This window comes from Lupinus angustifolius, chromosome LG02 (genome assembly GCF_001865875.1).
Source record: "Lupinus angustifolius cultivar Tanjil chromosome LG02, LupAngTanjil_v1.0, whole genome shotgun sequence".
NCBI classification, from domain to species: domain Eukaryota; kingdom Viridiplantae; phylum Streptophyta; class Magnoliopsida; order Fabales; family Fabaceae; genus Lupinus; species Lupinus angustifolius.
The window spans coordinates 2222078-2247918 of NC_032010.1; the positions used below are offsets into that span (position 1 = coordinate 2222078).

At 31.4% G+C, this 25841-nt stretch overlaps 4 protein-coding genes and 2 non-coding genes across 8 annotated transcripts; 4 read left to right on the top strand and 2 right to left on the bottom strand.

The window, feature by feature from the left end:
- LOC109332201 (glucuronoxylan 4-O-methyltransferase 2-like) lies at nt 10154-11267 on the top strand. The gene has a single exon (XM_019567097.1). It carries the CDS (start codon nt 10252-10254, stop codon nt 11143-11145), a length of 894 nt encoding a protein of 297 aa, XP_019422642.1. The 5' UTR covers nt 10154-10251; the 3' UTR covers nt 11146-11267.
- LOC109332227 (GTP-binding protein SAR1A-like) lies at nt 13265-15939 on the top strand. Its single transcript, XM_019567140.1, has 3 exons — nt 13265-13498; nt 13950-14081; nt 15473-15939. Exons 1-3 carry the CDS (start codon nt 13370-13372, stop codon nt 15791-15793), a joined length of 582 nt encoding a protein of 193 aa, XP_019422685.1. The 5' UTR covers nt 13265-13369; the 3' UTR covers nt 15794-15939.
- On the top strand, nt 17788-17860 carry TRNAA-AGC. The gene has a single exon. It is a non-coding gene; the product is annotated as a tRNA-Ala (tRNA).
- LOC109332210 (zinc finger matrin-type protein 2-like) lies at nt 18937-22170 on the bottom strand. Of its 3 annotated transcripts, none has more exons than XM_019567110.1 (10): nt 22039-22167; nt 21865-21945; nt 21729-21759; nt 21005-21087; nt 20595-20627; nt 20138-20216; nt 19970-20022; nt 19806-19866; nt 19592-19671; nt 18937-19318 (listed from the first exon to the last, which is right to left on the bottom strand). In XM_019567110.1, the coding sequence occupies exons 1-10, from the start codon at nt 22057-22059 to the stop codon at nt 19232-19234; spliced, it is 609 nt and encodes a 202-aa protein (XP_019422655.1). In that variant the 5' UTR covers nt 22060-22167; the 3' UTR covers nt 18937-19231. The 3 variants fall into 3 exon arrangements, with proteins under 3 accessions (XP_019422655.1, XP_019422672.1, XP_019422663.1); XM_019567118.1 differs by having other exon boundaries at nt 19288-19354; nt 22039-22170; XM_019567127.1 differs by lacking the exon at nt 21005-21087 and having other exon boundaries at nt 19172-19318; nt 22039-22164.
- TRNAP-CGG lies at nt 22240-22311 on the top strand. The gene has a single exon. It is a non-coding gene; the product is annotated as a tRNA-Pro (tRNA).
- Nucleotides 23974-25682, bottom strand: LOC109332236. Its single transcript, XM_019567151.1, has 2 exons — nt 24511-25682; nt 23974-24466 (listed from the first exon to the last, which is right to left on the bottom strand). The coding sequence occupies exon 1, from the start codon at nt 25607-25609 to the stop codon at nt 24563-24565; it is 1047 nt and encodes a 348-aa protein (XP_019422696.1). The 5' UTR covers nt 25610-25682; the 3' UTR covers nt 23974-24466; nt 24511-24562.

Below are 25841 nucleotides of genomic sequence, written 5' to 3' on the forward strand. Positions count from 1 at the left end.
TTTTGATTCCTTTTATAAAATTAATTGAATTCGTTTGGGTTTCAATTTATATTTTTAATGTAGTCGAATTCAAATTAAATTGAGTAATATATATATTTTATTGTGATTGATTTATAATATAATAGTTTTGATTCTTATACATTTTTTAAAACTTAGGTGTTATAAGTTCTATTGTGAACTAGGAGTCTAAAAGTTTAAGACTATGGTAGTTTATTGTTAAGAATTTACAAGTTTTGTACTATGCAATATGTTAGTATGAGATTGTGTCTTTTGTTTGTGATTTTTTGTTTTAAAAAACATTTATGAATTGTTTGAATTATTTATTTTTGTCTAAAAGTTTTAATGTGTGTTTTGAAAAAAAAACAAAACGGGCCAGCCCTGCCAAATATGGGTCTGGCTGACATTTTGAGCCCTTTTAACAATAAGGGTCGGGTCAGCCCATATTCTGTCGGACCAAAGGCGGGCTAGGCCGGGCTGGCCCATATTGCCACCCCTAAATATAAGTAATAAAAAATAGTAAATAATATACTGACTATCTATAAATTTTTGTACTGACAATATATAAATATTATATTATCATGATTGTGTGATGCTATATGTGTACTACATCATCCTAACAAAGCCATGGGGTTGAGAACAACATGTAGCTCTTTTAAATTTGAACAAATATTGTTGGAGGGAATTGATTCACTAGATGTAGACATTATCATATTATATTTTATTTTGAAATGTTTGGGTATGTACATCAATTATAGTCTTAGAGTTAAATGTTACAAAAGCTACTTATATTCCCTTTTCTCTATGTAGCCAATTTGGCCACTTCCACTAGAAGATAGCATATACAAGTCACAGCACCAAATGCAATTACTCGACGCTGAAGTTAAAGGGGAATAGTGCAAAAGCACTTTTGGAAGAGGAATAGTAGTAGGACGTCAAAGATGATGAAACTAAAGTTAGCACAAAGAATGTTGCTAAAAAGGAAATGGTTATGTTACTTAGTCTTAGTCTTAGTTGAATCATGTCAATTGCGATTTGGTAGATAATTTATTTTGGTTTTTCACAAGTATCCTTGTATTGGAGGCAATCATGTTTGAGCCAAAAATATCCACAGGTATGTGAGGCTAACTATCATTATATTGTTTTGGGTGTATAATATATATACACTGTCAGTGTATAGATTTATATACAACCAATATATCAATTTATCATTTGTTTCATTATTTTTGTTGAAGAGTCGATGATAATTAAATATGAAAGATAGAAAATGCAGTAATAATATATAAAACTCTTATATGGTAAGTGTATACATTTTCTCTCTTATCTTATTTTATTTGGAAATTACTTTCTATCTGTGTGATTACCACAGTCACTCTTATTGATATCATTTTTGCTTATAAAAAAAGTTGTAAGCATGTTCATAACATGTTATGATTTCCTGAGAATATTTAACAATAATTATTAACGATGGAATCATATCCTAACAAAATATGAATATATACCCTAGGATTTATATAAAAAGGGACTGATTCTTGTATCAAATAGCTTAGCTTTTTCCTAGCTTTCGGTTGTATACCATTACATTTTTATTGATTATTTAGTCGAGAATATGATTGCATAAAAGAAGGTGTTACAATCAAGAATGGTGAGGCATGTTGGTTGGCTATGAATTATTAGAGTCAAACATGCTAAAAAGCTGTCAAACATACTTCATTTGTAATGCAAAATGCAAATGAATGTTTGCAAAAGGAGCCACGTACGTACCTTCTCTAAGAATGATGCCAGACAACTATACATTGGTCCATGCAACAGTACTTTCATATAGGTCTTAACTATTACGGTTCATTCCCAGTGATTGTTTAGAGGTCAATGGTTCAACATATAAAATTTGGTCTATACAATTATCGATCATGCTCGAATTGATAAAGATCCATCTTTAAGGTTGTCAATCATACACGAAAGACTGACCTCACCAAGAGCAGGTCAGTGTCTGGTATATCAAATGACATTTCTTCACACAACAGGAAAATTATGCCACATGATTGTCGTCAAGTTCTGTAACATCTCAATCCTGACATGCGATCTCCCCAACTCGTGACCTCTTATAAGGTGATTGATATACATCTTCTATCTATTCCCTTTTTCCAAAAGTCACCTTGGTTCAACTATGATATTTGACTGAACATTATTTTTGTTTCATGTTTAGAATTCCAAACTTTTTGTATGTGTCTTAGATAAGACTAATTTTGCATAACTCCTTGAGTACATTCTAATCTCTTATTTCTAAGCATGACATAGGTATTTAAGTTCTAAATGTCTAATCAAATTTTATGAAGGTTTTTTACTTATTCCAAGTGATAATTATGAATTTTCAATTGATAATGAAATCTATATTTTTTGTAGAGTCTAGTTTCTTCGTGTCTCAAGTTGAATCTATAAACTCTAACTTTTCTTCTACCACATCCTATTTTTAAATGTAGAAATGTGATATTGAATTGGTAACTTACCTGTCAACTTTGATTTATCCTCGAACTTTAAAAATCATTATATGCCTAGAGGCTCCGTGATTTATTAATTTGTATATTTCTTCTTATAGTAAAGTGATAATTACATAATTGGTGATGTAGGTAAGTGTTCCACAAATTCTTATTATTGTTATTATTCGAGTTTTGGTTTTGTCCTAATACTTTTGAAACTAATCTCTTAAGTGATTCATCGCTTCCTACTCCTACTATGTTATCTTCATATATATTCAAGCTATACTTGTGAATATGTTGATGTCATATGTAATTGTTCAAGTTTGTATAACGAATTTCTTTTGGTGTATCATGTAAGTTTATTTTAGCAGATGGAATGAATTTTCTAAGAAAAGTAAAGCACTCTATCTTATATCTGAATAAGAAGACAATAGAATAGAGATATTGTCTATCCTTATTTTTCTTCTCTTTCTTTTTCCTTCATAATATCCCAGTAAAAAACTTAGTTATCATATTGATCCTTACTTGGCTAATAATACTTTCATTCAAACTATCCTTGTAGTTGGATTGGTGACGTGTTCATTTGTTTTGGTTGTCAAATAGATTTATTCAGGAGTAGTATGTTAATTCATTCTACTTGTTAGAACGAACTTATTTAGATTTGTAAAGTTTTGTGTCCTCATTCTTATGAGATGATATTTAGATGGAGTCATCGAATATCCAAGTCATTTTTTCATAAGGTTTTAGTCAAACTAAGGTATTACCAATTTTTTTTTTTAAATCTCTAGGTGAAACATGTCCTTTTTAGTTGAGACATTTCAATATGGTTGTGTGAGGGTGATCTATTTTTCTCTAAATGTGACAAGAATATCCCAATTTTTAAAATTCCAATTTCATTTATGATTAGGATGAATTTATTGTCTATCCATGTTGTTCCATGTGAAACACCATAAATTAATGAGATATTTGACATGATTTTATCACTCTATAATTTAGATATCCTCTTAGTTAATAAAATGTCCTTTTGATGGGGACATGTGTATAAAACTGTTTGAACATAACATGTTTCTTTTTCTGACCTGACATGAGAGTTTAAACTCGAAATTTCAAATTCCAACTATATTAGGATGGAATTGCCATCCATACAGGTTCCTATTTGGAAATCATCATTTATGGCTGCAATATTTGACCTAGTAAATTCATTGTTATCCCTCATGCTATGAGATTTGTGTGTTGCTTAGAGTCTTGTTCATTTGATGCTATATTCCTTGCTAGTGTGTAGTGCTATATTCCTTGTGAGTGTGTGGTGAAATTCAATGATATTTGATCCTTTCTTTTCAAGCCTTAACAACTATTTGATAAACTGAAAAGTGTCAAGCAATATATTATTATTATGATTTGCCTCATGATCCTCTAACCATGTTACTTTTGATTAACATCCTTTGGTTCTTCTTTGAGTAGTAGATATTGAGACTCAAATCTCAATTTAGTATTAATTTTGAAAATGGTCTTTAGTTTGTTGGCTAATAAATTTGAATGATTAATAATTTGACAAACCCCAAAGTTTTTACCTGCATTGTACTCATTTTATGGAATCTTTTCCCCCTAATGATTATGTTTTCATCATTGAGAGTATTGATTGACACTAGTCTTTCTCTCTCTCTAAGTGGTCGTCTCAATATTTATCAGCCTATGTTCTTTAAAATACAATAATTATTTGATATGGTTAGTGTTTCAACTCTATATTGAGTAGGGTATCTTGTTGGTGGTTATGCTAGTCTCATTGAAACTAGGAAAAAAAACGATTTTCGAATATCACAACTCAAGAATATGAAGCAAGATCTTCCCATAATATTGTCGAAATCTAAGAGTATGCATTATGTTAAAGAGTATTCTACAGGTTTTTTATTTGTATAACTCCTATATGCATTTCCATACATTATTTTTAGTGTAGACAAGGAGTGTGTGTTGGCTCTTTAACCTAATGAAATTTTGGGGACGAAATTTATAGTTAGAGGGGAAGGATTGTAACACCTCAATTTGCCCTTATCAATAATTCATTCGAAAGTAAATTACTAAATTAATCTTTAATTATTTGAGTGGATCCTTAGTATAACTTTACTTTTAAAATTGGTATTTATGTGAGTGTGATTATTTTCATAATTTTTAAAGGTTTCTAACAACCTAACTTTGATTGTTTTCATTTTTAACTTGAATAATATAAGTGTTAAAAATATATTATTTTTATAGATTGAACTAAAATGGAATATAAATATATTTAAAAGATATTTTGAGTTATTCATAGATTGACGATTGATTATATTTATCTTATTTTTTAGTTTTATTCCTAACCACACAAAGACTTATCTTTTGATTTGAAAATTAATAATTATATTTATATATATTGAATTTTCTAATCCTTATTACTCTAGGAAGAAAAAAAAGGCGCCTTTTTTTGTAACACCCCAGCCCTAACATCCGACATCCCAAGTTCATGAATATACTAAGCATGTCACCCACAAGCTTAAGTACCCTCTCTAGTATTTTATTCCCCTCCAGTATTAAGCTATGGTAGCGACTCAATGGTATGGTGACTATATATCCATGTGGTCATGGGTTCGAGTCGCGGGAGGCTCCCCTTGGAGGGGAATAAAATACTGCAGGGGCGGGTGATTAATGGGGCAGGTGGGGGCAACTGCCCCCTGAATTTTTTTTAAAAAACTTACTAAACATATTTTTTTACCTTTTTACCTAGAAAAATATATTTGTTGTATCGCAAAGTGTATCATTCTATTTGTCATTTGTAGTTGACCAAAAATATATTTAATTATTAAACTTTTAAATTATAAAACGTGTCATATGAAGTGATGACACACATTTTTAGAATAGCATATATACTCACTTTACCTGTATCCAAATGTCGTCTTCATGTAGATATTGGTTGAAGCTCACATATTTTTAATTTATAACTTGATAAATAAATATACTACAATTTGTGTGATCTTTTTAAAAATTATATATAATGAATCAAGTTCTCTTATAGTTATATATGTTGATATTGATATAAGTTCTCTAATTATGTAAGACTATATGTATTGAAAAATATATATCCTAAGGATGTTTATAAGTCATTTAATATTGATAATATATGTATTTTTTGTCCAAAAATTATATCCTATGAATTGTAATGAGCAACAAAAGATTAGTTTGAGATATCAATTTCAAAATTTTATTTTTGGTGTTGTTAGTCATTTAAGTTTGGAAAATTTTCAATCATATGTCATTAGTCATATTTTGTTTTATTAAGTTATGCATCTTATCTTAGCTATTGTAGTTCAACTACTATATTATTTTTAGTAATGAAGACAATCAAATAAAATTATGTATAATATATAAGATGATTTTCTTGCAGACTAAAAATTTACTTATGGTTCAATCATGTATGCTTCTTTATATTTTTTGTTACTCAATTAATTTTTGTTATAAATTGTAATTAAATATTGTTGTCCATTCTAAAATTTAGATCAAGATTCGCCACTAACAAAAATATTTAACCTTGTGGGTGGCACACTCAATATATTCATGAGTCTTGGAAGTCGTATGTCAAGACTGAGGTGTTATAATTCACTTTGCTCATATGATAAAAGTAGTCCAACTTCACAACACTATTAGCTTCATGTTGCTAAAAGTACATGACCCGACAGTTCGAAGTGATGATACCTCTCTCTCGAGTGTAATCCACTTTATCTCTGTATAAATAGGTAAAGACAAGATGACTTGTTCTCATTATGCTCTATCTAAAATTACATTACCCTTACTTGAGTATAATAGTCTCTTTTAAGATATCTTAACAAAGAACAACAACAACAAATTATTACAAGGTTTATATCTAGTGATTCTAATGACATCTGTTTCATTCGTTTGAATAAACTCAAGTAATTTAAAATTATTAATAATATGAATTGTGATTATTTGATTTATACTATTGATTTTATATCGTAATAATTTGTTTTCACGAGTAATTGGATTATTAAATTGCATATCCCAATGATCCGTACGTTTCTAGGACCAATCAGGCAACCTCAATTGACAGTATCGTTGAAAAACATCATGTTACACAACATATCATCTTATAGACTTATAAGATGTAATTCGAATGTCATAGAATAAAAGAAAATGGAGTGAGAACATACCTCTAGAAGTCATTGATATGTTTCTTTTTCTTTGAATGACAACATTTAATGACATTTTAAGGTAGTACATCAAGCTTTTTTCACACGTTTGAAGATATATATTTATAAAGAAAATAAAGTGGGGTCTATTCTTTTATGTAAGGGTTAAAATCATACATTTACAATCAAAGTTGTAATTTTCCTATCTATCAAGGAACCATGTTAACTACATATTACACCATTTATATCATTTTATGACATATTTCAATAGTTATTTTATTAAATGAATGGAAGATAAAAAAATTGACTTTTTTTTCTAACACTCTCCCACTTGTGCAACATTTATTTAAAAGTAAGATTTTAGGAATAAAATAATAATATATAAATCAAAATAACTCATCGTTGAATAAGTGTGGCCACTTTTATATCTTGCTCCTAATACAAAATGCACATAATCAATGTGGATCAACAAAACTCTTCGATCAGAGCTATTTAAGTGATGAAATAAACCTTTAAGCGTTTATAGCACTTATAACCACAACTAATTAATGTTGTTGTCCTGAATATCAAACAAGTATACTAGTACAATATATGGCATAGTATAGTTCGTGATCTACTCATACGCCACAACAGTACCACCATATTATGCACCTTAAAAAAAGTCTCATTCCCCTTTACACCATTCTCTAATTTACGGAAACACATTTGTTATTACATAATGTATATTAATCCATATATCATGAGCTATAATTGGTTGAAAATTATTATATTTTTTTGACTACTCACAACTCATGATAATAGAGTGTTACACATTATGAGAGAGAAGATGTTTTCTCCTTGGTTATCTATGTACCAAATTCACCATACTATACACTAGGTATGAGGTTCATCATAATAAAATTAATACAATCACACCACTTATCCACATCGTACATATTATGACATAAAGGATCATTCTCACTATTGACTTAAATTGAAGTCCAATTATATCAAATGGTGTCTGCAATTTAACAATAAAATGGAATATAAATAAATTATAGATAGCTAAATTAGTTAAATAATTAAAAAAAACATTGAATTCTTCAAGAGAGGGGAAAATCTTAAACTACAAAAGAATCATGGTTTGAGGTTCAGGCTATCCTATATTCTATTTTAAGCAAGGCCTGCCAATTGGGCCCAGGTTGCATCGGGCTTCATATTTCAATAGTTATTTTTTACGTTCATTTTTTGGACCCACATTAAATTTTCTACCATCCATATTAATTTAGGAAAATTATATATTTTTATACTAAATTATTCTACTTATCCTTATACCATAGAATGTGCCATATATTATAAGATAATATTTTATTTATTAATGATTAATTTAGAAGTGACATATATAACATTTTTGTAAATAGAATAATTAATAGGAAGATATAACACTAGTGATTAGTGACATACATAACATTCTCATCAATAGAATAATTAATAGGAAGATATAACACTAGTGATTAGTGACATACATAACATTCTCATCAATAGAATAATTAATAGGAGGATATAGCACTAATGATTACTTTATTTATACTATTCTTTCTCATTATACTTAGCCATCATATTTTCTTTCAAACCCCACTCTTCTCCGTTATGACACCCCTCCATATACCTTACTCCATACATTCATCCAAATTCTTAATACACTAATATATCTTAAATGAGTCCCTTTCATTTAGATATCATCTCAACAATGGCGTAAAACTTTACTGAATTATCAAGTATAATATTAGATTAAAAGTTTAATTCATATGAATGATATTTATTGGAATAAACAATTATATACCTAAAAAAAGATTAATTTTTTACTTATAGAATGATGAATACTGTTATACAAAAAATGTCATTTTACTATAAATCACTTAAGTAAAGATGAATGTATTTCAATATAACATATTCTATGTTTTTTCACGTCAATTAAGATTCCGAATGAAACACATCATAATACATATTGTCTAAATTACATATTTTGAATAACCAATATTAGAATGTGTATTTTAAATTATGGAAACAAATATGTATTAACTAAATTTAAAACTTATTGGTATTGTAAAAAATATAAAAATAGAAATAGAGGGAGAGAGAACAAAGAGAGAAGTAACTGTAAATTCTTAGAAATGAAAGTTACTTATATGAATGAGAGGGGAAACTATTTATAATAGTTAGACTAGACCAATTAACTAACACCAAAGTAACTTACTATTTATAAAAGATAACTAATACTCATTTCTTCTAAGACATTCTAGATTCTTCTAATTCATTTGGACTCTTCTCTAATAGGTATGTTCTAAACTAGAAAATTAAATAAGTAAGATGTAGATATTTTGGTGAGAAATTCACTTAAACTCATATTGACACAAAAAATTATTCAACTCCCAATGCAATTTTACCAACTATGACCAAAATATTAGCACCAAAAGACAGTAATGAAAATTTGACTATATTGGTTTAACCAATTTATATATCACTGCGTCATAACAATTATATCGGTCGAAATTAGTCATATTGATTAGTTTTTATTTAAATTTATTAGTTATGATTGATTTTTATTTAAAATTACAATTTTCTTTTATGAAAACAAATGTTTTTTTTATTAAAATGTTGTGGAAAATTAAACATATGATGTTTTTATTTCTAAAATATGATGTACTACAAAGTCATATATTTTACTTTAATAAATGGCATAAATATTATATTTTTTATTAATTTTTCATTATATTAGTAACATTATCATATTAATAAGAATGGTGAAAAGTATCTTGGTAGCTTTGTGGTACACAAAATCGTGGGTCCAAATTCCTTTCCTTCATATTTAATCTAATTAAAATAATGCATACTTTCAAATCATACAAAGTAGATATAATCATTTCTACCACATTACCTGCCCTTCTTCCTTATAATAATAATATATCACTAAACATTATAGGAAAATATATCATATGCTTCCATGACCCCATTACAATTCACAACTAACGGTAGTTGAATGATTCCTTTAGTAGGTACATATGAGTATATGACACCTCAGGTCTTTGAAACTTGTTATTATTTTTTCCATCTTCTCTCTTTTTGACAACACTTTACCTTGACTTTACTCTCAAGCAAAAAATTCAGATTTCCAAAGTGAGTATAGATATCACTTGTTCTAAATTGTGTCTAATTTTCTATTCCGAGTCAATCAAAATAGTATTTTTTTGTTACTTTTTATTTTGAAAAAAACCTTTTATTCATGTGAAAATATGTCATTGACCCAAGACATTAAATAAGATATTATTGGAGAAAAATGATTTCCTATCGAGAGCACTATAGATAGAGATCACTTGTCCCTAAAGATATCTTATTTCTTGCCTCATACAAATCAAAATATTATTTTTGTTTTTAAATTTTTTTATTCATGTGGTAATATATTGACCTGACACAGATACAATAAATGAGATAAATATCATTCATGAGAGATAATTTGTATGGAAACACTACCTATATGCATAAATACTCAATTCTCTAGTGAAATGAAACTGATATATTTATCTCACCCTTAGGATCATCCCATCATTTCTCTCTATTCCAAAGCCATGAGATCCAAAACCCAATTCACAATCACAAACACTCTCAAGGTGGCACTTCCATGCCTTGTGTTTCTCTTCCTTTTCATCTTTCTATTTAGATCATCAACCACATTATTATCATTTTCCTCAGAAGCCAAACCCTCAAACACAATAGTTTCTACAACTACACCATGTCCATCATTGGAACTACCCTTAACAACATCAACATCCACATGCACCAAAGCCCCTCTATCTTTAACCAATGCCCTAATCCACTATGTAACCACAAACATCACACCTCAACAAACCCTTCATGAGATATCAGTCTCAGCAAGAGTACTACAAAAAAAGTCACCATGCAACTTCTTGGTCTTTGGCCTTGGCCATGATAGCCTCATGTGGACATCACTCAACTATGGTGGTAGAACCATGTTTCTTGAGGAAGACAAGTCTTGGATTGAAAAAATCACACAAGAGTTACCAAGTTTGGAATCTTACCATGTAGTGTATGATACAAAAGTTCACCAAGCTGATGAACTAATGAGGGTTGGAATGGAAGAAGAAGAAGGAGATTGCAAAAAGGTGACAGACCCAAGATTCTCTAAGTGCAAATTATCACATAAAGGGTTTCCAAGTGAAGTGTATGACATAGAATGGGATGTGATAATGGTTGATGCACCCACTGGTTACTTTGATGGTGCACCAGGGAGAATGAGTGCAATTTACACAGCTGGGTTGATTGCTAGGAACAAAGAACAAGGTGAGACTGATGTTTTTGTGCATGATGTGGATAGGAAAGTGGAAGATAAGTTCTCAAAAGCTTTTCTATGTGAAGGGTATTTGAGGGAACAACAAGGAAGGATAAGGCACTTCAACATTCCAAGCCATAGGGCTCGTTTGGGTAGACCCTTTTGTCCATGACTTGATAAACATAGCATGTTTGTTACTTTATTTGCTCTCTCTTAACAATTTGTGTGATTTTTTCCATTTACTGTTAATTTCTTCCTCCTATGTTCATCAATTATATTATTGATTATGGAGGAAATTAGATCATAGTTATATTGTGTATCAAATCCAGTGTACCATGTATCATGCATCATGGTACATGATAAAGAAAGTTTTGTAATAATAACATAAAAAAGTGATGAACAAGTATCAACCATGTACTGCATATCGAATTCAATGTATCATATACTACATATCAAATTAATATACCATATACTGCATATCGAATTCAATTCCTAAGAGTGACATTTGTTGAGAGTGACAGTCACAAACTCCGAAAGATATTAGTTTCTTACCAAAAAAATGTAAGGGAATATCCTTATTAATACCACAAATTCAATGTACCAAGTATGGTGTATATGGTTTGTCATAATGAAGTTTTGTAATAATAACATAAAAAATGAGTACTTGTACGAACCAACTAACCATGTACTATGTAACTAAGAATTGGATTCTCCACTGCATTGATGTGTCTTCTTCCTTCTTTTCTGCAATTATTTTTTGGAATTAATGTTGATGAAGTATATAATAAGGAGTAATTATAAGCATCATAAGCCTCCTGCAGTGGTAACAGTAAGAAACATACCAAAGTAACAAAACTCACCAAGAAAGTCAATTATAAACAAATGATTTCTCAAATTAAAAAAAATGTTACACTATTGAATACCATAGTAAAAGGATGATCTTTCCAATAAGTACTTTATTTGATGCTTTAATGTGTTAAAAGCTGATTGTAGTTTTGGTATCCATAAGATGAAATTTGAAAAGAATTTTGGTATATTTTGAGAAATGAAGGAGTCTTAAAATATTATGTACTCAACCAGAAAAGCAAACAGGCACAGTTATGGCAAAGAATGCAGCATAAAAACATATGGTGCATTTTCATGTATTTAGAATAAATTGAAACACATGGGGAAGAATTTAATTTTTATAAGATAATATTTAAAGTTTGATACTCTTGATGGCTTAATATAAGTACATAGTTAATAGGGTATGCATCTGTTGTCTTACGGTTTATACTACTCTATATGCCATAAGTTTGTGATTGGTCTGAAAAATATATTTAAGTTAAAATTTAATTATTAAGTATTTTAATCTACTTCTATTTTTATTCTTCTCAAAATCAGTCTTCCAAATGCATTTCTTTGTACTAAGTCAAAAATTTGAAGTTATGTTGTATAAAAAAACATTGAAAGTATGAAACATGCATCTATTTTTCAATTATAATGACAGGGAAATAAAGGGTGATATTATTGGATGTGATAGGCTTAAATGATTTACTTTTTAAAAGAAGATATAGGACTAACTTAGAAAATAAATTAGAGGATGAATCTGACTATTTAAATGATACTCAGCATCATCTATTCAAGTGTATATAGTAATTTGTTTGATAATCATCCTGAACTATATAGTAATAAAATTTAAGTCAATAGTACAATGATTAATATATCACTGAAGTTAATTGTATCAGATAAACAAATAGTAATGAAATTCGTTTGTAACTTTGTGCTTTGTCTAGTTTGATTAGGATAAGGATGAAAATAAGACACATTGAGAGTGAGTTTTGCCATTCCCACTCCTTACCATGTCTTATAAATCTGACTTTAATTTCACTCTCTTTGTGACTATGATGAAGAATGAGTACCTAACATTGGTCCTACCACCCACTACCCTTTTTTCGGTCCAAATCTTTGTTGTCCCCTCACATGTTTTTCAAATAAATCATATAACATCATGTTTGATTTCAAAATTACATAAAATGGGTGCTAAGATCTTGTAAGAAGTATGAAACTTAAAAAAAAAACATGTTATATTGCTAGTACAAATCTATATAAATTTGGAGAACAATAAGTTAAAAAGTAAAAAATCAACTTTATCATTGACATCATGATTAAGTAATAAGAGGTAGTGTTATTGAATCTTCTGTCCATTTTATATTTGGGCTTCTGGTTTTTATATTTCAACATTATGGGCCAAAACAAATGAAAATTGACATGAAAAAAGTTGTAGATTAAACAAATTGTTGCAACAACCAAACACACCCTTAACCCCATTATAACAAGGAACCACACAACCTCTCTTCTTTGGTAAATCGAAACAAAAGTAGTGTTTGGTTGGATCGTGAAAGAAAAGAAAGGAGATGTTTTTAGTGGATTGGTTTTATGGGGTTTTAGCATCGCTTGGGTTGTGGCAGAAAGAAGCTAAGATCTTATTCTTAGGGCTCGATAATGCTGGCAAAACCACCTTGCTTCATATGCTCAAAGATGAGGTTTTTCTAATTTCCCTTTTTTCTAATCATTCATTACTATTAATTCCTTTTTTATATTTATCTGGGTAATTAGTCTTTCTTTTATCGCTAAATTTGTTTAACTTTGTTGGGTTTCTGTACTTAGCTTCATGATGTTTGTTACCATGGTTTTATTTTGAGTTCATAATATTATAATTAAAAAATTAACTTGCTATAATACTAGCTTATAGTTTTTGGCTATATTACCATGGATAAAATTCTTAAACAAATTGTGCATTAAAGATAAGTAGTTAGCTACCATAATTAATAGATAGTTCTAATTGAGTATCATGATATGATTGTTGTAGTTCATACAATTTGAGTGTATGTTATGATTGGTCTAGTGTATTCAATTTGAGTGGACCTGTTTTATTGTAAGAGTTCCTTTGTTGTGGTATGATATTTTATATTATTATTTGAGTTGGTTTTGCAGAGATTGGTGCAGCACCAGCCAACACAGTATCCGACGTCTGAGGAGTTGAGTATCGGGAAGATCAAGTTTAAAGCTTTTGATCTTGGTGGGCACCAGATTGCTCGAAGAGTCTGGAAAGATTACTACGCCCAGGTCCCTCTCTTTTTCCTATTGCCTACTGCACACTTCTGTGCTCATGTTTGAAACTGTAGCTCAACGCAGAGAAGCTATCTCAATCATGCATTTTATGAAATTGAAAACATATAATTAGTTGTTGTCAGGCCTTGCTCTTCGGACTGCATGCATGCTAATATGTGTTAATCAATTAATAAATGCAGATATAAACTTGTTGCTGGTATAAATGTTCATAAAAAACAACTATAAAATTACAATTCCAAAAAAGGAAACTGGTAACATACATCTTAGACTTACTAAATACAAATAGAAAATTTTAATCATTGTACATCTCTATGCTAGTGCGCCTCAACGTAATACTAAGGTTGCTTGCCTTGTGGAGGCCAAGGGTTCAATTTCTGGAAACAAACTCTCCGGTTTCAAGGATAAGGATGTGTGCATCTACCCTCCCTAGACTCCACTAGGTGGGAGTCTCATGCACCGGGCTACCTTTTTGGTAATCTCTATGCTCTATATTCGCATGTTTGCCCAGCAACCAGCAAATGCTCCTATGTCTCTGTGTAGATTTGACCCAGCAAACTAGAAGAGTTGTTCTTGTGCTCAAGTGCCTATGTTGCAGTTTTGCCAACCTTTGCTACTTTGTTGCATTAGCAGAGAAAAGGAGTGCATCTCATTTGGTAATGCCAAAAAGTTAGAGGAAAGTGGAAACTGAAGAGTTGATCCAGAGAGAAAACTAGATAAACTGTGTTGAGATGAAAGTTCTAAGTCATATCAGAACCTCGCAAGTTGTATCCAAAAGTGTCCCAGACATCTTGAATTCACAGTATGTTCTTTTAAAGTGCCTTGGAAGCTTCAAAGATATGTATTGGCGAAGTCATTGAAGTCAATGAACGTATCGATGCTTCATAGCTTGTAGGTCTAGCTGCTAGCTAGGATAATTTTTTTTATAATGCTCAGCATGGTAATCGGAAGTACTATGATTAAGTTGTGAAGAACTACTCTCTTGTGGAATGTTCTGAAAGGCTAGCTAAATTAAAGAATCCATTCCTTCATAATCCAAGCTAAACACCCGTTGTTTATCAAATTCATGGGAGGCAGAAATCATAATGATAGTTTGTTGATGACACCTTTTCACTTTAGAGGGTGTGGTAATAGTATCTAATGATTCTAATCAATACATATGCTTCTGAAGCAATATATGTTTTAGAAACATATTCATTGTTACAACCGAGAACTAGTTTTTCTTACTCGTGTTATTACTATAATTATTCTTTGTATGATCATTACTGGAAATATCCTCTTCGCTTGCTAAGGTAAGACTGCTTACATCTACCGATCCTAGACCCCACTAGGTGGAAGCGGGCACCCTTTTTATGATCATTAGTAAGTTTGGTCCTTCTGTGATGCAGGTAGATGCGGTGGTCTACTTGGTCGATTCTTATGACAAGGAAAGATTTGCTGAGTCGAAAAAAGAGCTGGATGCTCTCCTCTCTGATGAGTCATTGGCCAATGTCCCTTTCCTTATCCTTGGAAACAAAATAGACATTCCATATGCTGCCTCGGAAGAAGAGTTGCGTTATCATTTGGGGCTGACAAACTTCACCACTGGTAAGGGTAAAGTTAATTTGGCAGACTCAAATGTTCGTCCCATGGAGGTATTCATGTGTAGTATTGTGAGGAAAATGGGTTATGGAGATGGTTTCAAATGGCTTTCTCAGTACATCAAGTAGTGTCTGTTAGTAAGAGATGGCTTTTGGTACCTCATTTCTACAAGTTTGTTTATACAACAACAACCAAGTTTGTTTATATAGTTATGAATTGTGGAGGTGTTGAAATTGACATGTATTTTCAATTTATAATAGATTATATCTTGGAACCCCTTCACCACCCTCTCTCTATGCTATGCTGAGAAAAATGTCTGTTTGAGCTATGCTGGTAATGATTTTTCTATCTAAAGAAATTGAGGGGCCAAAAGCCAAACAACATCAAAGCCTGAATTCCAATAGGCGGGTCGGCTACATGGATCGAATGATATCATACTCTATCATAAACCGGCATGAGATTTTTCTAGACATAATCAAATCAATGAAGAACCGATGGCATAAAATTCACTTTTTTTAAGGTGTTGTTAGAGATCTTTCTTGCAAATTGTCTGATAATGTTTAAAACTCCTTACTTTTGTTAGGCCTAGAAAATATAGTTGGTGATCATTATTCTTAGTGTAAGGAAAAAAATATTATCTGAATTACAAATTAAGGGGTAAATAATTAAATATATATTCTCAATCATAAGATACAAGCTGATATAATAGTTTCTTTATATATATTTTTAGAACTGACTTGAAAGCTGTCATATCTATGCAAAATGTCTCAAAATTGAATATCAACACATCCATGCACCTGCATTCTGCAATCCTCTCAGATACATTACAAAAGTTTATACTAGCTTCACACACAAATATGTTCTACACACTAATGTAACATAGATATGTAAAGGTGAAGGGGTAATGTATACTTGATCATCAAGTGAAGGTGAAGGTGACATATTTTGCAGCAACTCTTACTATCAGCACCCCTCTGTTCTATCTCTCTCCCTCATATTTTTAATATTATTATATTTTTTTAGCAAGTATCTACCATTATTTTGGTTATACAAAGATTGTAATATGTGTGCATTGTTACTTAGTGTAAAGATTTATTTATACACAGTTAATACACATTCATTATTCATTCGTATTTTTTTTTGTTGAAGAGTCGATGATAATTGAAAATGAACGTTAGGTGATTGACTGATAATATATAAGACTCTTACATTGTTAATGTATACATTTTTTTCCGCATATACAAATATCTTACCCACTAAATGACTTGATTTTAAGGTTTTGCACCCAAACTCCGAACAAATGTGAATACAGTGAAAGAGAAATAGAATGTTATGACTTTAAGTGTATTCAGAGTGCAAGTGTAACCCTATCATTCCTTATTCCATGCTAACCCTGAACCAATTAACGAGAAATGACAAAACCTTTTATACTTTAAACTTGGACAAGAAACATCTGATATTGTTTGAGTTTAATATATACAAATTTATAATGTAAAGTTTTTATAATGTTAATATATTATTTATCATTTGTGTATATTATTTTATTAAGAGACAATGATAATTAATACATAAATGATTAATGGTTGATTGATGATAGGTTAATGGTTGATAATATAATAACAAACTTTTTCACTGCCACTGACGTTATTGTTTTCCTCCCTTTTAATGAAATAAATGACAGTCTAGGCATATTTCACAGCATAAAAATCATATTGTGCATGAGTAAAGACATAAAACAATGACTTTTCAGCTATTGAAGTTATCTTATTTTCGCTAGGAGATATAATTGACCAGAAAAATATTTCATAATTATAATTTTAACTTAAATAATTTGTTTACAATCAATCAGAAATAATGGTACATAGAGTAGTACAAAAAATGAGACAACAAACGTGCTGACATGGAATAATTGTCCCTCATCTTCCACTTATGTACTATAGACTTATTTCTTCACCATGTATTTTAATGTTTATTTTACATCTTTGTTTGTTTTTAATGAAGGTTATGAGGGAAGTTATTCTCTGTCAGCCCTCGGTGAGATGAAGAGGGCAATTTCTCAATGTGTTTATATCAATGAGATCATGCAATACAGAATTCACCTCTTATGCAATGAAAAGCATAAGGGGATGTAGCTCAGATGGTAGAGCGCTCGCTTAGCATGCGAGAGGTACGGGGATCGATACCCCGCATCTCCATTGTTTTACATTATTTTCATTTTATACTTTTTGTTCTTCAAAGCAACATGCATAATGCATTCTCTCTAACTGAAAATTTTCCGCAAGTGCTATTCTAATGTAAGACTTGTGCTATTCTACAACCAATGTCTCATTCATCACCTTCTCTTTTCTCTTTATAACTTCATGAGTTGGCCTGCTTTATTAGCTCTAGATATTTGATTAAAATAGACAAACAATTAATCAAATATTCAATATCAATCAGGTTTTAAATAGATATGTGGTTCCGAAAACTTCTAAAACTTTGATTTTTCTGACAACTACAGGCATATGTGGTCTATGCAGCCAGATTTGTTGTATAACTCCCAAAACCTTAATTTTAATCTTTTGCTTCTCAAACATGCACACAACTTGTCCAATGTCACTCCACACAACTACAGCTGAACAAGAAAATTTTCATTGTTAATGTTACTTTAATGTCATTGTTAATATTACTTTAATTTCATTGTTAATGTTACTTTCATTTCATTGTTAATGTTACTTTCATTTCATTGTTAATAATGTTACTGTTATTTATATATTCATTATACATTAAAGTTCTGTCATTGGCATTGACCATTTTCCACATATTATACATTGTGTAAATACAATATGATGAGATATGTGCACACAACAGGAGCTGCTGCAAAGAACTTGTTTAAGGGATCAAGCATAACAAAAGCCTTAGCTTCTTTGACAATAAGATAATATTTTATATCTACAAATAACAATATTATGTTGATTATCTTTAAATAGCTATGACATCAACATTGAATAAATGTTTTAACTCGACTCACTTTTAAGAAGGTACCATAGAGATTTTCTAGTGGATTAAAGCATTGCATCATCATTCAAGGAGTCAAGATCCTCTCCATTTTCTTAGGAAATAGACTCTCAACCTTTAAATAATTTATTTATAAATTGTAAAATATCAAATGAAAATTTGGCTAAAAAGTTAAATCTTGTGTTTCTTATTATATTATGTATGTGTGCTCACTACATTAATTGTATGTTACTCCTTGTGGCCACTACATTTGTTTCATTAAGAAAATCAAATATAAAACTACTTTAATCTATCCAATAACTTAGGAGAGTACAAGTATCAAACTTATACTACATCAGGTTAGTTAACATAAGAAATGTACAAGAACAAACGAATCATGTGATTGAATATAATGTTAGGGACCAGCTCACAAACTTTAAGAATGTTGAGGCCCACTGTTTTACTTTTCACCATAGACTAATCTTTGAGTCACCCAGAATGAGGCTGATACATACCAGATACAGCTTAACCTTGCAAAACTATTGCTCAACATTTCATACAACAAAGTTCATCCCACATGCAAAATGTCGTCACTTCTTGGATGACCCGAAACCACCAAACCCCATCATGGCTGCAACATCAGGATCAATTTCAGGTTCTTCAACCGCCTTCTCCTTCTGAATCCAAAATTTGAACATTAGTTATTAACTAATCTGTTCACAAAGAAAAAAATGTAATCTTTACTTGTAAAGATAACATTAAAATCAATTTGAGAAGGATAGATACAATTATTATGTTTTTTTATAAAGAACATCAAGGAAATAATTTTACTTGATGGCAATTTAAAAGGGCAAATACAAGACAGAAATGGGAGAGGGAGGAGAGAAAAATATTTCTCCCAACTTGCCACTTATGTTCTAACTCAAACTGAGCAACTACACAATTCTGACCTTTTCTTTTTTCTTTTCACGGCGTATTCGCTTTCTTTCCTCCTCTTCTTGTTGCTGTTTTAATATCCGGTCATCCAGGTCTGTGAAAAATTAGAAGTCAAATTCAACACCAATTGAACTACAATTATGGGCCAAAAAAAGAACGGCCAGACTTGAAACTCATATACTTCTAACAAAAGAAATACTCAATTAAATCTTTTATCCTAGGCTTTACCTTGCTCTGTGAAACTTCCAAGGTCTTTTCGCTTCTTAAGAGCTTCAAATCGTTCCCGAACCTGCATTTCATTTTAAAATATCATGCATGCAACATCAAAGGCACTGGATTTTCTATTTGAATTCATATTATCATATATATTAGAAGGTTATCTTAAAGTATACCTGATCAAGAGAAGCACGTTCTACGCGCATAGACATGCCCAAAGCTCTTTGATCTAAGGGACAAAGTAGAAATAACAATGACAAAGTGAAAGCAAACAAATAAAGACTTGGTCACTTGGAAAGAAAGTTCAGAGGAACGAAAGGATATAAGTCAAAAAGATCACTTACGTTTCTTTCCATTAATATGATCCAAGTAGTTTGCAGAGTCCTTCACTACACATTCACAAACTGAGCAGTAGTATCCAGCCTGCAATATAAGTTTTTTTACTAAAAATACTTATAGTGTCTTTTGAATGTTTCTCCTATTTTTATAGAGAGAGGTGTATTCTCCTAGTCCATGAGAGTGTCCTAGTTCACTCCTTCTGAGAGTGTCCTAGTTCACTCCTTCTGAGAGTGTCACAACAAACTGAAACAAGAATGAACTGCAAACTGGAATGTGTGTCTCACGTTGCAGTGTGAAGGCAGTTGAGAAAATTTCATACTATATTCTAAATACTTACTCAACCATAAACCTCCCCCGGCAAAAGAAATTAATGTTAAAAGTCAACACCAGTGGAGATTTTTCTATTTAAAAGAAATATTAAGTAATAGTCAGAACTCTAGAATAAAGATGGAAAACAGCTACCTGCTGACTTAGTGGTGCGATTGGTGTAACAACCTGCAAACAATTACATGTCATTAGTAATCAGTGATAAAATTTTGGTAGCAAAAGGATGAACCCTCATGATCTGCACAACACAGGATACTCACATATTTCGTCACATTAAAAAGAAATTAATTTTACAAAAAAACTTCAAATGCTTGCCATTCATTTAGAACTACTAAGGGTTATTTGACTATTTTCGAGCTGCTTTTTGGAAGGGAGGGAAGGGTAAGGGGAGGCTTCAGAATCCTCTTGCAAGTGCATTTCATGGTTCCTATGCCTTCCTCTTCTCTCCATTCCCCGTCACAAACCAACTCGCAAACAACCCTAAAGGATTATATGCCAAAAAAAGAACTACAAGAGGATTAACCTCAGTATCCAGAATCCCTTACCTGAGTCTTGCCCAAACGGGATTCGAGGTCCACTTCATAATCTCTATGTTTTAAGGGTTTCCTCTGCACGGGAGGACCTTTAGCTGCATTGATACAATCATGTTACTTGATGTAATATTACTTAAACAATACTCCAACTCGATCACAAACTGGGCCTATTTCTAAAGATTGCTAATATCCAAGACCCCAATCCCAAACTAAAATAGAGTGAATACTAATTTCGGCTGAAAAAATGTCCCCACAATTCATTTGAAAAATGTCAACTTCATCCTCAAGAAATCTCCAATACCTGTCAAAGTAGTCATTTTCAAGTTTAAGACAAAGTTTATGGCTATATTAGTCCCTATTCCCTATGAATAACTATTTTGACCATTTCTTAGAAGACCAAATTGAGATTTTTCATTTCTCAGTGACTAAACTTGAAGGATACATTTTTCCTTAATAACGAACTTGGCTATTTCCTAAAAGTAAACAAATAATAGCATCTGAAAGCACATGCAAATACATGGCAAACTCCAAGAGACAAAATTCCATCATCTGCACATATAGCAAAACATAAAAATGTATTTTTTTTTAAACAACAACAACCAAGCCTTAATCTCACCACCAGATAGGTTCGGCTACATAAATCGAACAACGCTCTATCTTAAAAAAAATGTTTCTTAAGTTAAAATAAAAATTGGATGCAGACAGAAGCACACACAGTAAAGTGATATATACATACCTTTAGATTTGGATCGAGACCCTTCCTCTTCCTGTTGAAAATTGTATACACACAAGGAAAAAATAAATTACAGAAGTAAATAATTGAAAATCAGAAAGAAAAAAAAAATAGCTTTGAAAAAACACAGATAATTCACCTCCTTTTCACGCTTACGAGCTCGTTCCAAATACTCTTCTCGATCAAATTTTCTTCTGAATGTGTTATCAACCCCACCCACCTGATTCAACCCAATAGAATTACTGTTATCTCGAATGCCATAAACAATATTGTTAGGATAAAATTGAGAATAGGTTAGAAATTCAGAACTTACATTGTTGCTTGTGTTAGACATTGATGCAAAAATTAGTAACTAGAATGATGAGTGAAATCAAAATTGGTATTTGATTGAAACAAATTGAAAGAGAAACCCTAGTTGAGTTTAGTTTGGATTTGGAGAATGAAATAGAAATAGCAAGATGAACGAATATAATTATATGATTAAAATGTTAATATTGAAATATAAAGATACAAAGGGTGTTTGGTCTAGTGGTATGATTCTCGCTTCGGGTGCGAGAGGTCGTGAGTTCGATTCTCGCAACACCCCTATTTATGTAACGTCCTTTTTCCAAAACGCATTTAATTAAATCAGATTTATCTCAATCATTTATAAGTTAGAATCAACATCTGTATAACTAAACATTGTAGATGAATTTGAAATACATGCATTAAATCAAAATCACTTTTTTAAAAATCATTTCTAAAAAAACACCATTTTAAACAAAAATCACGTCTTCAAAAATTAATTTCTAAAAAAATCAAATTTTCCACATTCACTTCTAAATATAATAATTATTTTGAAATTCACCTTTTTAATAATTACTTTTTTATGTTAAGGTAAGTAAGGTCTCTTCAGTATTGAATCCTAGGAACAATATAGTTGTAGTCCAAATTGTTGAAAAATAGAGTTGAGAGAATGTCATATGAATTTGCTATAACTTAAGGGTTTTGAAGAAGCTGAAAATTTAAAGCCACTAGCTTATTAAAGAAGTGGGAGCCTCATTGACATTCATATCTCAATTATTGGTTACTTTTGAATATATATTTTTCCACCAATTACCTACCAACATAAATCCTAATAGTAATCAATTGTATTAGGATCTAGGACTAGTATTAGTGGGTAACAAAACTGAGTAATAATAACATGATGGTAAAAATATATAAATATACTCCATCCCATATATTTTGTTTTTTGACTTTTTCTTATTTTAAAACTATTGTCTGTAAAAACAATAATTTTATTCAAATTTAATAATAGTTTTTCATAATTAAAATTACTTTATTCAGAGAAACAAATATTAGTATTTTAGCCAAAATACATCATTACTCCTTAATAATTTATTTAAGGGTGTACAACCTTTAAGAAATATGAAATAGATGAAGTATCTACTCCTATAGAAGCTACAAAGTGGATATAGATTATAGAGTAACTATGGTTATATTCCAACTAGTACTTACTATACAAAATATCACTAGAGTAAATCAATGTCAAATAACATCAATCTACTTTATGTCCACATCTTAAAAGGAACCTTGGTCTCATAAAGGGTCGCAAATCTCTTTTTTTCGTGTTCCAAAGGGATCTATCAAGTATCACCGTGGCATAATCATAAGAGAAAAAGATGTATGTGATGAGTAAGAGTTTTCTATGTTGTTTACCATTAAAATTTAATTATTAATAACTTCTAAATATAAGCAATACAAATAAATGATTGATGATGTATTGATTATATACAAATCTTTATACTAAGAATGTATAGATATTTCACTCTAGTTATAATGTTGCATCTAACCTAATATGGCCCCACTAAAAGAAAGATGATTGGTTAGAGAAGGTGCAAGTCATTATCTCATGCAATTTGGCATATGCAACCAAAAGCTTGGGACTATGAAGATGGGAACAAAAACATAAGCATCTTTCAATTGAAGTGTTGTCGTGGGTCTGCTATAGCTAGAAGCTTCTCTCTGAAACACATGAGTTGGGTTTATGCTGTGACTCTGGTTGGGGCCTTAACCACCTAATAGGGCACCCCACACCATGTGGATTCTGCAACCCTTTTCTCTTTCTGTTTACATGGCATATTTTTAATGATTCTACTATATTATTATATGCTTCTCCACCTAGCACAAGTTGTTAACATGGAAAGAGTGAATATATGAAAGCTATTTACAAGAGATATGTACATAGCTTTCAATCAACACTTACACGTTCATTACCTCACATCTTCAAAATTTTCGGCACATTTTATTTCATACACAAGTAGACCACGTACATAATAAAAAAAAGTAAGTGCCTCTTCAAAAAAAGAGAGGAGAGAAAGTGGCATGAGCAAAAACAAGTAACACGTGCAAAGTGTAACAAAGAGTGAACATATAAACTCCAGTTTAATTCACAGCAAGTATAAAATAGTAAAATGCTGCGAGTAGGTCTGTTTACAAGTTGGAAAATCCAATGTTACAAGTGTATTTCATGGCTCAAGCCTTCGTTTTCATTCTTCCAAAATCCAACCGATAGACAAACCCTTATAGATAATGAAGAAACCTCTCAAGTTTCATCCTCCCCATTGAATTTTGAATGGATCTGATACTATCAAATCCCATTCAATAATGGGTATATAGGCTGATCTTAAAACTTCCACACTAAACAAAATAATTCCAAATCATATAAGGAAAGGAGTGATAGTAATGATCTATACCATATTTGGTTCGGGTCTTCTGGTGCGTGGTAACAGATTTGAACCATATAACTATGATCTATACAACTTTTGTTGATAAAATTAAACCCAAAATAGGAAACTTTACCTTGAAGAGACAGGGTTTAAAGCTCTAGCAAAACCACTCATGGCACCATAACCCTTAGAACTAAATCCCAAGCACCCAAACAGACCCTGCTTATAAGGCAAAAAAGTCTTCTTCCTCAACTCCTCTGCTTGGGCTCTATTCGCCTTATAATGCAACTCATGCGGCGACGGCGACGTCACGCGCCGCTTCCCGACGCCGTTGGCAGGCTTTCCGACAACCCTTTTGGAAAAAGTTTGAGAATTTACCTTTGGTTTTGGCGTTTCATCTTGGTTTTGGTTAATGACTTTTTTATCCTTGGTGGGTGAAAACGAAATAGTTGACCAGAACTTGTTGTTACTCCTTCCTTCACTCTTGCTCCTTAGAAAATCCTTCAAGAAAACCCATCTCTTTGAGCTTCTCCCAGCTGAAGAAGAACGTGAAGATGAAGCTGAAACCGTATGAGTTGAAATCTCCAAACTACCCCTCTTCCCATCTTCGTCATCTTCTTCTTCTATTTCCAACGAACCATTTTCGTTTTCATTTGTAAGAGTTACATTATCATTATTCTCTATCCATTCTAAATCTGTGTTTCGTGAAGGGGACAAAGATCTAGCTTTTCTTCTAAGTGACTTATCACGAAACGACATTAGATCTCTACCTCGTACGACAACATGCGAGTCATCAAAAACGACGTCGTTATCGTTTTCTTCTTCATCTTCTTGCTCTAGATCTAGTAACGGTTCTAAGTGGGTGGATATGTTGTTGGGGCGGATCTGGCCGTTAAAGAAAAGCTCGTCAGCGGAAGACATTGAACCGGAAGATTTGAACCCGGTCGAGGCGAACCGGGAAGAGAATTCGAAGTCGTGAGAGATAGGAATGGGAGAAGAGTGAGAGTGAAGAGTGGTTATAGCGAAGTGCATGGGGCTGGTGGGAGCACTATAGAAGAAGCCGGTGGAGTGGGGTCCAGTATGGCCAGGACTTGACGGAGCGCTTGCGTAAGGGGTTGAGCACGTGCTGTCTGCGGCGGTGGCGGTGGCGGTGGTTGGAGAATGGAGGAGGTTCATTGTTACTGAGTAATTGTTGTGTGATGTCGTATTCTTTGTTTCTGCTCTTGTCTAGAGAGATTGAACATAACAAGATGGTGCACATGCAAGAATAAATGTGCATAAACTCAAGTCAACAATCAATTAATATAACGAGGTAATACGTGAGTAAGTTAAGGGAGGGAAAAGTGTTATATAATAATATATAAAAAGATAATATGTATTAATATTTTTATTCTTTTATTTATTATAA

What these genes read in the sequence shown, in the direction of transcription:
- LOC109332201 (XM_019567097.1), top strand. Translation starts at nt 10,252, where the DNA reads ATGAGATCCAAAACCCAATTCACAATCACAAACACTCTCAAGGTGGCA.
- LOC109332227 (XM_019567140.1), top strand. Translation starts at nt 13,370, where the DNA reads ATGTTTTTAGTGGATTGGTTTTATGGGGTTTTAGCATCGCTTGGGTTG. An exon ending in TTCATATGCTCAAAGATGAG is followed by an intron (nt 13,499 to 13,949) that starts GTTTTTCTAATT and finishes TTGGTTTTGCAG; the next exon opens with AGATTGGTGCAGCACCAGCC. An exon ending in GGAAAGATTACTACGCCCAG is followed by an intron (nt 14,082 to 15,472) that starts GTCCCTCTCTTT and finishes TCTGTGATGCAG; the next exon opens with GTAGATGCGGTGGTCTACTT.
- LOC109332210 (XM_019567110.1), bottom strand. Translation starts at nt 22,059, where the DNA reads ATGTCTAACACAAGCAACAAT. An exon ending in CTCGTAAGCGTGAAAAGGAG is followed by an intron (nt 21,760 to 21,864) that starts GTGAATTATCTG and finishes AATTTTCAACAG; the next exon opens with GAAGAGGAAGGGTCTCGATC. An exon ending in GTGAAAAGAAAAAAGAAAAG is followed by an intron (nt 19,319 to 19,591) that starts GTCAGAATTGTG and finishes TTTTGGATTCAG; the next exon opens with AAGGAGAAGGCGGTTGAAGA.
- LOC109332236 (XM_019567151.1), bottom strand. Translation starts at nt 25,609, where the DNA reads ATGAACCTCCTCCATTCTCCAACCACCGCCACCGCCACCGCCGCAGAC.